Source organism: Triticum dicoccoides, chromosome 7B (assembly GCF_002162155.2).
Source record: "Triticum dicoccoides isolate Atlit2015 ecotype Zavitan chromosome 7B, WEW_v2.0, whole genome shotgun sequence".
NCBI lineage: Eukaryota > Viridiplantae > Streptophyta > Magnoliopsida > Poales > Poaceae > Triticum > Triticum dicoccoides.
In genome coordinates, this window is record NC_041393.1 from 260089430 (window position 1) to 260101067 (window position 11638).

An 11638-nucleotide genomic window follows, 5' to 3' on the forward strand; every position below is an offset into this window, starting at 1 on the left:
GCAGGCCGCGCAAAAACCAGATAAAGCGCGCGCGGCAAAGTAGTTTTTAGGGCGCGGCGCGTTACGTGCATGTTGAAAATGCTCTTAGTACCGTATCTCTTTGCGCATCTCCCCTCTGATGGTCAGCCCAACGGAACGCAAACAAACAAAACAACTGACGGATTGACGACGGGACCCGCACCACATCAGGAGTGTACACATGTAGCGTGGATCCAAGTAAAAACCAAGACGGCAGAACACGACTCGACGGCGCGGAGCAGCCAATCGCTCCCTCCGCGTTATCTCGTTGCCTCCACCCCTCCGCCCCATTCCCGCTGCTGCTGCTCCTCTCTCCTCTTAGCCCAAACACACCTCACCTCGCTCCCCGTCCCGCCGATCTCTTCTCTTAGGGTCGTCCGCGATGGCGGCTCCGGTGGTGGACGCCGAGTACCTGCGCCAGGTCGACAGGGGGCGCCGCGCTCTCCGCGCCCTCATCGCCTCCAAGGGATGCGCCCCCATCATGCTCCGCCTCGCGTACGTATTCCCAGCCCCAGTCTCCTGCTCCTCTCCTACTCCATACTCTTGCTTCTGTTTGCTCGTCTCGTCTGCTCCTGGTTCACGCGGCCAGAGAGGAGAGCTCGTGTTTTGCTTAAGGCCTGCGATTACCTACCGGCGTTGTTCCACTACTGACTTGAGTTGCATGTCAGATTTGAACTAATGGGTTTGGTTTATTACTGCCGCGGCCCGCAGATACCACGCCTCGCTGGCCTGACCTGGTGTGTTTCATGTTTCTCGTATCGATTTCGGGCGAGGCAATTTGACAAACACCTTACGTGCATGATTTTGGAGTCGAGCGATTACGAATTTCGGCTGTATGCCACGATTATTATCTAACGAGGAGGATATGGTATTTAGTTCACATAGACTATAGTGTTTTACAGTAGCATGAGAAGTTGAGAACTGCCCCCACATGCCAAATGTTTGCAGAATCGGATAAGTGAGATGAATTGCTTGCCCGTTCTCTCGCACCTCGGCCTCTTGAACTTTTCTTTACATGTGGTGTTTTACAGAGATGGGTGCTATTATATGCACTTGGGAAGAAATATGTGATGCACTAATAGGATCAGGTGGCAATGAAAGGGAGAAAAACTTTGGCATTATCTAAAGTTCTGAACATGTACCTTTTAGCTTACGCTCTTGATTTATTTTTTGATGTGTTGCAGGAATGCAGGTATACACTGCTCCTCTGCATTTATAGATCTAATAAGTAACACCCATAAAACTACATCTGCCTTCCAGTTTTTTGCCTGTATGGTTACGATTTTGTATGTCTCCTGGAATTCCTTGCTTTTCCATTTGGAAGACTCAATTTCTTCGGTCTCCCTTGCAGATGGCATGATGCTGGCACGTATGATGTGAACACAAGAACTGGTGGTGCAAATGGTTCAATTAGATACGAGGAAGAGTACACCCATGGTTCAAATGCTGGCTTAAAAATTGCTATTGATCTCCTCGGTATGTCCCAATACCCAATCTAGTAGTAGATGTCTGTGTAAAAATACTCATTTTCACCACCCAGTTCAAATGCTGGCTTAAAAATACGAGGGCTCTTTAAGCTAAGGAAATCAGTTTTGGGCATTCTTGTTAGTTTCTCATAATTTAAAGTTCTGTTTCTATTGCTGTACGTCATGCAATGGCTTAAGGACAAGATTGCAACTGATTTTCCTTTGGCAAGTTAAATAATTTAGGATGATCATACACGGAATTTAACAGTACCCTAGTTGGTCTGTTGTGAACTGTTGCATCCTTATGTATGCTGCTTTATTCACATCACTGCATGTAGAAGTGAGAGAATTCCTAGAGGCTTCCATTTTATCTTCTGAGAGGGTCTTGACAGAATTACAACTTTGGTCCTAATAATACTGTGCAAAATCACACGACTAACTAATTTCAGATTTGTTGGTTTATTGTTGCTGTTCCTTTCTTCACTGCTGAAATGAGTGAAATTGATATTATAGCTTACCCAACTGTCCTTTGTTGCCAGAGCCTATTAAAGCGAAGCATCCAAAGATTACATATGCAGACCTTTATCAGGTAATTGACAATTTGGTTGAGTCGGCTCTTGTCTAAATTAAGCGAGTATTGATAGCTAAAATATCTATACTCTTCCACATATGTGAGCCGATGCTTCCTATTGAGTACAGCAAAACTGTGAATTCTATAGCGATTTACTAACTACATCTTACTTCCAGCTTGCTGGAGTAGTTGCAGTTGAAGTCACCGGGGGTCCAACCGTTGAGTTCATCCCTGGAAGACGTGTATGTGAAATATCATTTCTTCAGAAATGGATGCATTGTTCCTGATGCTTACATATTAACTGCTTTGGTCTGAAACTCTGAATCAGGATTCGTCAGTTTGTCCCCGTGAAGGGCGCCTTCCTGATGCTAAGAAAGGTAACCCATGCTACTAATGTTTCTACATGTCAATGCTATTTCAAGCAATTGATCAAAATGTGATCTAAAAAGTTATATGGCCAATGGCCTTAGGGGCATATGAAATGTTAGCCACATCGATTATTTTCTGGACCGGTCTGCTCATGTCCATACTTCATACTCTTGCCATTTGATACTTTTTACTGTGTGAGATGGGATTTCAGGCATTTCTACCAGTACAGTTTTCTGGTTGTACTCCACCAATCTCTTCATGTACAGTTTTTACATGCATTTTTCTTTAGGAATTGGATGCTCGACTATTCTTACCTTCATGTATTACCCATATACTGGCCATTTTACATATAAGTCTTTTTAGAGATTCCAACAAAGGACTACATACGGAGCAAAATGAGTGAATCTACCCTTTAAAATATGTCTATATACATCCGTATGTTGTAGTCCATTTGAGATCTCTAAAAAGACTTATATTTGGGAACGGAGGGAGTACTTACTATTGCATGGTGATCTATGTTTCTTATGTCATTTGTTCATGTACAAGAGCTCTCTTTCTTTCTTTCTTTATATGACCAGTCTTCTAGGAGTACTTGCTGCACCTTGTAATCATATTCCAGTAATTGAGAAATGTATCTGTACTTTTTCTTCATGAGCAGGCGCACCACATCTAAGGGACATCTTTTATCGAATGGGCTTAACAGACAAAGATATTGTAGCACTATCTGGGGGGCACAGCCTGGTACTAATTGTATTTTGTGAAGTAGGGGCACCCGTTCATCAGAAACATGGTATTTAATAATGGACCTTTTCTCTCAGGGAAAGGCACATCCTGAAAGGTCTGGTTTTGACGGTGCATGGACTCGTGACCCTCTGAAGTTTGACAACTCATACTTTCTGTGAGTTGAATACAAAGCCATAACATTTACTTATTTTGGAGACTATATTTGAGGAGAATCAGTGTAACTGAAATGCTTGTTAACCTCACTGCAGTGAGCTACTGAAGGGGGAATCGGAGGGTCTTCTGAAGCTCCCTACTGATAAGGCATTGTTGGATGATCCTGAATTTAGACGTTATGTGGAGCTTTATGCAAAGGTGCACACGATTTTTGATATTTCCATAATCCAACTTTCAGATTCAGAACAAAATCTTATCTCTTTCGTACTGCAGGACGAGGATGCTTTCTTCAAGGACTATACTGAATCACACAAGAAACTTTCTGAACTTGGCTTCACACCACGGATCAGTGGCCCAGCTTCTACAAAATCAGATGTTTCAACTGCTGTTGTACTTGCACAGAGTGCAGTGGGGGTAGCAGTTGCGGCAGCTGTAGTCATCGCGGGCTACCTGTACGAGGCTTCCAAGAGGAGCAAGTAAGGGGTTTCATGAGTTCTTGGATGGCATTGCCTTATTTAGTAAGTATATCAAGTTATTCTTAAAAAAATAAGTGCCAAGTTCAAATAATAGAACTCTAGTGATGAACAACCAACAGCAGTCTTAAAATATTTCAGGCATTCTTGAGGACATCTCCTTCATGTATACATCATACTTGAATATTTCAGTGACAATGAATGCTTACTATTAAAAGCATTTTTGGGCATGTATCTTGTGCAATACAAAAGAACTTGTTTGTGTCCTGAAATTATTTCTCAACCTAGTATCCATATATTGATCAGTAGAGACCATTCAACAGCGACAAGTTGGAACAACTTGTTTGAAGGGAATTTGGTGTAATCAGCCCTGTTTGCAGCCCCATGATTTTTTTACTTGTTGACGAGTGCCAACTGTATGACAGATGGAAAAGCGAACGCGTACGTCTTCCCTTATTTTGTACTTGTTGAGTACCAACCCCATGATACGGTTGAAAGGATTGTGTTCATGATAATGTTTTTCAAAAGAGGTAATCGAGTACATACTTGACAAGTAATTTTGGACGGAGGAAGTAGTATGTACTGGACAAGTAATTCTGGAAGGAGGAAGTAGTAGTTACAAGGGCAACCGACACGTGAACTCGCTGATGATCCAAGCTGATCAGACGTCCACCTGCGTAATAGTCTATGATATCCTTGTGTTTTAATACTAACGATTGCAATTCTAAGCAAGGGCAACATGGACATAGTGATGTTCTTCTAGTGGGCTTGCCTTGACCAGAACTAGCCTTGCTTTTGCGATTGCGTGCACAACATAGTTAGTTACTCTAGCTCATCAACTTTGGAATAGCTCTGGGACCAAACTCTAGGAGAATCTCAAGGGTGAATTCAAGGTCAGCAATTGGAGTTGGAAGTTCCATTTTCTTTGGATTTGAAACAGTAGCAGCCAGATTCTCCTAGAGTTTGGTCCCAGAGCTATTCCAAAGTTGATGAGCTAGAGTAACTAACTATGTTGTGCACGCAATCGCAAAAGCAAGGCTAGCTCTGGTCAAGGCAAGCCCACTAGAAGAACATCACTATGTCCATGTTGCCCTTGCTTAGAATTGCAACTTTGGAATATAAATGAAAGTAATTAGCCTGCAGTAATTAGCCTGAGTTGATATTTGGGTCACGAACGACATGGTCACACATTTTTCAAATATAAATGAAAGTAACTAGCCTGCAGTAACTTTGGAATTGTCTGGAGAACAGACAAGTGCAGCAACTTTGGAATTGTCTGCAAGGTAGGGTGGCCGTAACTCTGCAGATGGCACACCGCATCCACGCGATGTCTATAGCGGCATAGCGCCGACCAGGAAAAACACACGTTCCCCGGCGTGAGAGCGAGTGAAGTGCGCAAATGAAATGCATATCAATATTGGTATACTCGGGGCACCTTCCGCCGAACCGTGAAAGCCATCCAACGCGGGGCTGTATCGGTCCTCGGAACGGCCCGGAAGTGATTTCTCCCGCAAACCGAAAACAAAAATGAGAACGCTTTGTGGGAATCCAAACACGTGAAATATAGGAATCCGACACCCCCAACCTACCCAAAACCCTTCGCAAACCTCGTGACTTCATCCTCCCCATTTTCTCTTCCTTCTTTCTCCCTTGCCTTCACCGCCGCTCCACCACCCCGGCCACCACGCCACACCCCTGCCGGAACTCTACGTCTCCGTCACCTCCAGCGCTCCAGCGGGGCTCCACTCAACTTCTCCTCCATCTCCATTTAACCCCTTTCCTCCGACCACCCCGCCAGGTACCAACCACTACTGCTATTCTCACCATGCCCGACAAACTATTCGATGAATCGCCGGAGCTAAAAACAACTGTCCCTTTTTCTTTCTACCAATGGATTCCGATTTGGAGTACATATACGAGCAGTATGTTGAGTCGCCCGACGGCTCGTCAGATGAGGAGTACTTCGATGAGACGGCGATGATGCGGGCGGTCCTTGAAGACACGGAGCGTGCGAAGGAGCATGTTCTCAATTTCAAGGGCTTGATAAAGGGTCATCGAGTGCTCAACCGCAATAGGGCGCGCGACCATCTAACACTGGTGGCTGACTACTTTCCCCCGATGCATTATTCGTTTTCGTCCGGTGTTTTCGGATTTGTAAGACTGTCTTCGATCGTTTGTACCACGGTGTCCGGTCCTACGATGACTACTTCATCCTAAAGAAGGACGCCGTGGGAACGATTGGCGTCTGTGGTTATCAGAAGTGCACGACTGCACTCCGGATGCTTGCATATGGCACGAAAACTTATTCGTGGGACGAGTACCTACGGATATGTGAGAGCACATGCGAAGATGCGATGGTCAGGTTTGCAACTGTCGTGGTCGAGGTGTTTGGACCTCAGTACCTGAGAGAACCAACCGTGGCAAACACCTAGAGGCTCTTGGCAATCTTAGAAGCAAGAGGGTGGCCAGGTTTGCTTGGATATCTTGACTACATGCATTGGAAATGGAAGAACTGTCCGAAGGCTTTACAAGGGCAATATCAGGGTCATGTTAAGAAGCTCGCCATCATTCTTGAAGCAATTGCATCACAGGATCTTTGGATGTGGCATGCTTTCTTTGGCATTGCTCGGGTCTCACAATGACATCAATGTGCTGCAACATCGTCGTTGTATGCGAGGCTGACTGAAAGAAAAGCTCCTCCTCGCCACTATACTCTTAATGGACATGAGTACAGCATGGGCTACTATCTGGTTGATGGTATCTAGACTACCTTTGTCAACACCATCTCAAACCCAGTTGGCAAAAAGTCCAAAGACAAGAGACATCTAGAAAGGATGTCGAGAGGGCATTTGGAGTTCTACATGCCCGTTTTGCAGTTGTTCATGGACCTGCTAAACAATGGGATCCGGACACTGCTGGAATTTTTGTCTATATTTTGGGCCAGCCCAATAATAATTTCAGAAATTCCTAATAAATCCTAGAGGCCCACGCAGCCCATTCGTGCAAGGCATGAGGTGGAACCAAAGTTTAGTCCCACATTGCTAGTTTGGTGGGAACTAGACCTCCTTATAAGTGAGGTTGTTCCCCCACATGTATGAGCATGAGAACAAGAAGGGCATTCATGCGCGCTCCTCCTCCGCCGCCCGCCTCGCCTCGTCGTGCCGTGGGTTGCGGGAATGAGCCGAGTCGATGTCTAAATTTTTGCCACGCACGACTGGTATATGAAAGGTCACACGGAAGTTGAAAAGATGTTTGCTATAGTGGAGACTGAATGCGAACAACGCATCCCTTTGGCTGTTGGCTGTTCACTTCGTCTCCCTCTCTTAATTTCACCTCCCGTCGCTGCCCTCTCGCCTACTTCTCTTGTGCCTATAAAAGAGAGGTCGCTCCTCTCGAGAGAGACACATCAGAAGATCATGTCCCTCTCGCCATCGAGTTCCAATCTCTGAGCTACTGCTATGATCTTCCCCATCCCGGCTTGCGCCATGCACCGCAGGTCGGGACAGTAGGTCTCCGGAACCGCACCTCTTCGAGTCATGTACGGGAGAAGGGTGATAAGGTTTTTGGGGAGCGCTCTGCACGACTACTGACCGATTCGTCACGGACGCTCCGGACACCGACGACTACTTCCCCAATGACGACTTCTTCCCCGACGTCAACAACCTCTTCGGCGACATGGCTAGCGAGGATGTTGACCCCAAGACCAGTGCTTCTGCTGCTATGCCGTACGTATTCATGCTCTTTCTGTTTGAGGTTCTGCTATAGTTTATGACGCCAGTGTCTGCTCTAGATATGTTTGGTTATAGTTCATATATGCAGATGCTATTTACCTTCTCTCTATCAGATAGCATGACTTGTTTTATCTTTGCTATATTAGTCATGCTTTATCTACTATTTTTGTTAATAAAATCATTTGGTAAATTGATCATATTTCCAACAATCCAAAAACCTTATTATAGGCAATTTACCCTGAGTGGTTTTGCTGCTTCCATGAGACCTCCTATGTTTGAGGGTATCCACTATAAAAGGTGGCGCGTGAGAGCAGTCTTATGGTTTCAAACCATGAGTTGCTATGACGTCACCCTTGGCAAACCTAAAGGAGATTATGATGCTCAACAGGAACAAGCTTTTTAGAAAATGGATACCCTGTTTAAGGCTGCTCTCTTGAGTGTTCTTGGTGAGAACATAGTTGATGCTTATGCGTCAATTGACAATGGAAAAGATATGTGTGACGCACTCAAGGCCAAGTTTGGGGTATCAGATGCCGGCACTGATCTATACATCATGGAGCAATTCTATGACTACAGGATGACTGATGAGCGCTCCATGGTTGAGCAAGCTCACAAGATACAATCATTTGCTAGAGAACTTGAGTACTTCAATTGTATGCTACCGGACAAGTTTGTTGCTGGAGGCATCATCACTAAACTTCCTCCCTCGTGGAGGAACTTTGATACCTTACTGAAGCATAAGAGGCAGGAGTTTTCCGTTTAGGATCTCATTGGTAATCTTGATGTGGAGGAAAAGGTGAGAGCAAAAGGCACACGTGCTCAAGGTATTGAGGGAGGATCTAGTGCCAATCTGGTATAGAAGAAAAACTTCCAGCCCCACAAGTTCAAGAACAAGGGCAACTTTGATGGTAAAGCAAAGTTTGATGGGAAGAACAAGGTTGTACAGCACACCAACTTCAAGAAGAAGAATGACAAGAAGAAAGGTGTTTGTCATGTGTGTGGAGATCCTGACCATTGGGCCCCTAGTTGTCCTAATCGTTATGACAAGTGTCATCTTGGGAAAGGCGACAAGACCGCTAATGTTGTTATCGGTGACACTGACATGAAGGATGTTGGGTATGGTATATTTCCTACTATTCTTTCAGTATGTCATTCTCCCGATTGGTTGATTGACACGGGTGCTAATGTGCTTGTATGCGGTGATATTTCCATGTTTTCGTCTTATCAGATCGCAACGACTTCCACCATGCCGATGGGCAATGGTTCAAGTGCTTCTGTTCATGGTGTTGGCACGGTAGATTTGAAGTTTACTTCGGGGAAGACCGTGCGGCTAAAGAACATGCATTATGTCCCCTCCGTCAATAAATATCTTGTTAGCGGATCTCTTCTGTGTAGAGATGGCTACAAGCTTGTCTTTGAGTCAAATAAATTTATAATATCCAAGTATGGAACCTTTGTTGGTAAAGGCTATGAGTCAGGAGGCCTGTTTCGTTTATCCTTGTGAGATGTTTGCAATAAAGTTGTTAATCATGTTTGCATCAATAGTGAATCAAATGTGTGGCATTCGCGTCTCTGTCATGTTAACTTTCGTTGCATATCACGACTACCAAAATTGAACTTAATCCCTAGTTTCACCACTGTCAAGGAATCTAAGTGTCAAGTTTGTGTGCAAGCTAAGCAACCTCGTAAGTCTCACACGACTGCGGAAACGAGAAATCTTGTACCACTAGAGCCCATACATTCAGATCTATGTGAAATGAATGGTATTTTGACAAAAGGTGGAAAGAATATTTCATGCCGTTAATTGATGACTCCATTAGATACTGCCATGTGTATCTTCTAAAATATAAGGATGATGCTTTGAACTATTTCAAGATCTATAAAGCTGAAGCGGAAAACCAACTTGATCGAAAGATCAAGAGGCTTAGATCCGATCGTGGTGGAGAGTATTTCTCAAATGAATTTGATTCCTTTTGTGCGGAACATGGTATAATCCATGAGAGGACGCCTCCCTATTCACCTCAGTCAAATGGGGTAGCCGAAAGAAAGAACCATACTCTAACTGATTTGGTTAACACAATGTTAGACACATCGGGTCTCTCCAAGGCATGGTGGGGGGAGATGATATTGACTTCATGTCATGTCCTAAACCGAGTTCCCACAAAGAACAAAGAGATAACTGCATTCGAGGAATGGGAGAAGAAAATGTTAAAGCTCTCTTATCTACGAACCTGGGGTTGTTTGGTGAAAGTCAATGTGCCAATTCCGAAGAAGCGCAAGCTGGGACCAAAGACTATGGATTGTGTTTTCCTGGGATGCGCTTTTCATAGCATTGGCTATAGATTCTTGGTTGTAAGAGGTATCTGATACGCATGTCGGTACAATCATGGAGTCAAATGATGCGACTTTCTTTGAAGATATCTTTCCCATCAAGGATATGGCGAGCTCATCAAATCAGGAGATGCCTAGTTCCTCGAATCAGGAATTAGTTGCAATTACTGAACCTACCATTTTGATGGAACACTTTGAAAATTATGTGGAGGAGAACAATGAAGTTCCTACTAGGAGAAAGAGACAGAGGACTGCAAAGTCTTTTGGTGATGATTTTCTTGTGTTTCTCATAGATGGCACTCCTAGTTCTATTTCAAAGGCCTATGCATCTGAAGATGCTGACTACTGGAAGGAAGCAGTCTGTAGTGAGATGGATTCCATCTTGGCAAATGAAACCTGGGAGATACTAATCGTTCTTATGGGTGCAAACCTATAGGGTGCAAATGGGTATTCAAGAAGAAGCTTAGGCCTGATGGTACTATCGATAAGTACAAGGCATGACTCATGGCTAAGGGTTATACCTAAAAGGAAGGTGAAGAATTCTTTGATACTTACTCACTTGTGGCTCGACTGACCACTATTCGAGTACTACTTTCACTAGTGGCCTCACATGGTCTTCTCGTTCATCAAATGAATGTTAAGAATACTTTCCTAAATGGAGAGTTGGATGAGGAAATTTACATGGAACAACCAGATGGGTTTGTAGTAGATGGCCAGGAAGGAAAATTGTGCAAGTTGTTGAAGTCTTTGTATGGACTTAAGCAAGCACCCAAGCAGTGGCATGAGAAGTTTGAAAGAACTTTAACAGCTGCATGCTTTGTTGTGAATGAAGCTTATAAATGTGTGTACTATCGCCATGGTGGGGGCGAGGAAGTTATCCTTTTCTTGTATGTTGATGACATACTGATTTTCGGAACAAATCTAGACGTTATTAAGGAGGTCAAGGATTTCCTATCTCGCTGTTTTGAGATGAAGGATTTAGGAGTGGCTATGGTCGGATTACATTGCTTCAATATCATTGTGTGGAAAAGATCTTGAGTCGCTTTGGCTATAGTGACTACAAGCCCTCTCCAACGCCATATGATGCCAGCGTGCTACTTCGAAAGAATCGAAGAATTGCTAGAGAGCAAATGAAATATTCTCAGATTATTGGCTCGCTTATGTACTTAGCCAATGCTACATGACCTGACATCTCTTTTGTTATTAGCAAACTGAGTCGGTTTGTCTCAAAACTAGGAGATGTGTATTGGAAAGCTTTGGAGAGAGTTCTGTGTTATTTGAAAGGCACTGCGTGAAGGAAATATGCCCTAGAGGCAATAATAAAGTTGTTATTTTATATTTCCTTATTCATGATAAAGGTTTATTATTCATGCTAGATATGTATTGATTGGAAACTTAAATACATGTGTGGATACATAAACAAATACCATGTTCCCTGTGAGCCTCTACTAGACTAGCTCGTTGATCAAAGATGGTTAAGGTTTCCTAACCATGGACATGAGTTGTCATTTGATAACGGGATCACATCATTAGGAGAATGATTTGATGACAAGACCCATCCGTTAGCTTAGCCTAGTGATCGTTCAGTTTTATTGCTATTGCTTTCTTCATGTCAAATACATATTCCTTCGACTATGAGATTATGCAACTCCCGGATACGGGAGGAATGCCTTATGTGCTATCAAACTTCACAACATAACTGGGTGATTATAAATATGCTCTACATGTATCTCTGAAGGTGTTTGTTGAGTTGGCATAGATCGAGATTAGGATTTGTCACTC

The 11638-nt window shown here is 43.8% G+C and overlaps 1 protein-coding gene across 1 annotated transcript; it reads left to right on the plus strand.

Moving 5' to 3' along the window:
* Window positions 1-243: 243 nt before the first annotated feature.
* Window positions 244-4066, plus strand: LOC119336473 (probable L-ascorbate peroxidase 4, peroxisomal). The gene is made up of 9 exons (XM_037608518.1): window positions 244-513; window positions 1370-1494; window positions 2024-2073; window positions 2232-2297; window positions 2384-2432; window positions 3083-3165; window positions 3243-3322; window positions 3417-3519; window positions 3595-4066. Exons 1-9 carry the CDS (start codon window positions 401-403, stop codon window positions 3799-3801), a joined length of 876 nt encoding a protein of 291 aa, XP_037464415.1. The 5' UTR covers window positions 244-400; the 3' UTR covers window positions 3802-4066.
* The last annotated feature ends 7572 nt before the right edge of the window (window positions 4067-11638 follow it).

Bases quoted from the DNA above. Each gene is read 5' to 3' on its own strand.
- LOC119336473 (XM_037608518.1), top strand. From the start codon at position 401: ATGGCGGCTCCGGTGGTGGACGCCGAGTACCTGCGCCAGGTCGACAGG. The intron at 514-1,369 runs GTACGTATTCCC...TCTCCCTTGCAG, and splicing joins CCCATCATGCTCCGCCTCGC to ATGGCATGATGCTGGCACGT. The intron at 1,495-2,023 runs GTATGTCCCAAT...CTTTGTTGCCAG, and splicing joins AATTGCTATTGATCTCCTCG to AGCCTATTAAAGCGAAGCAT.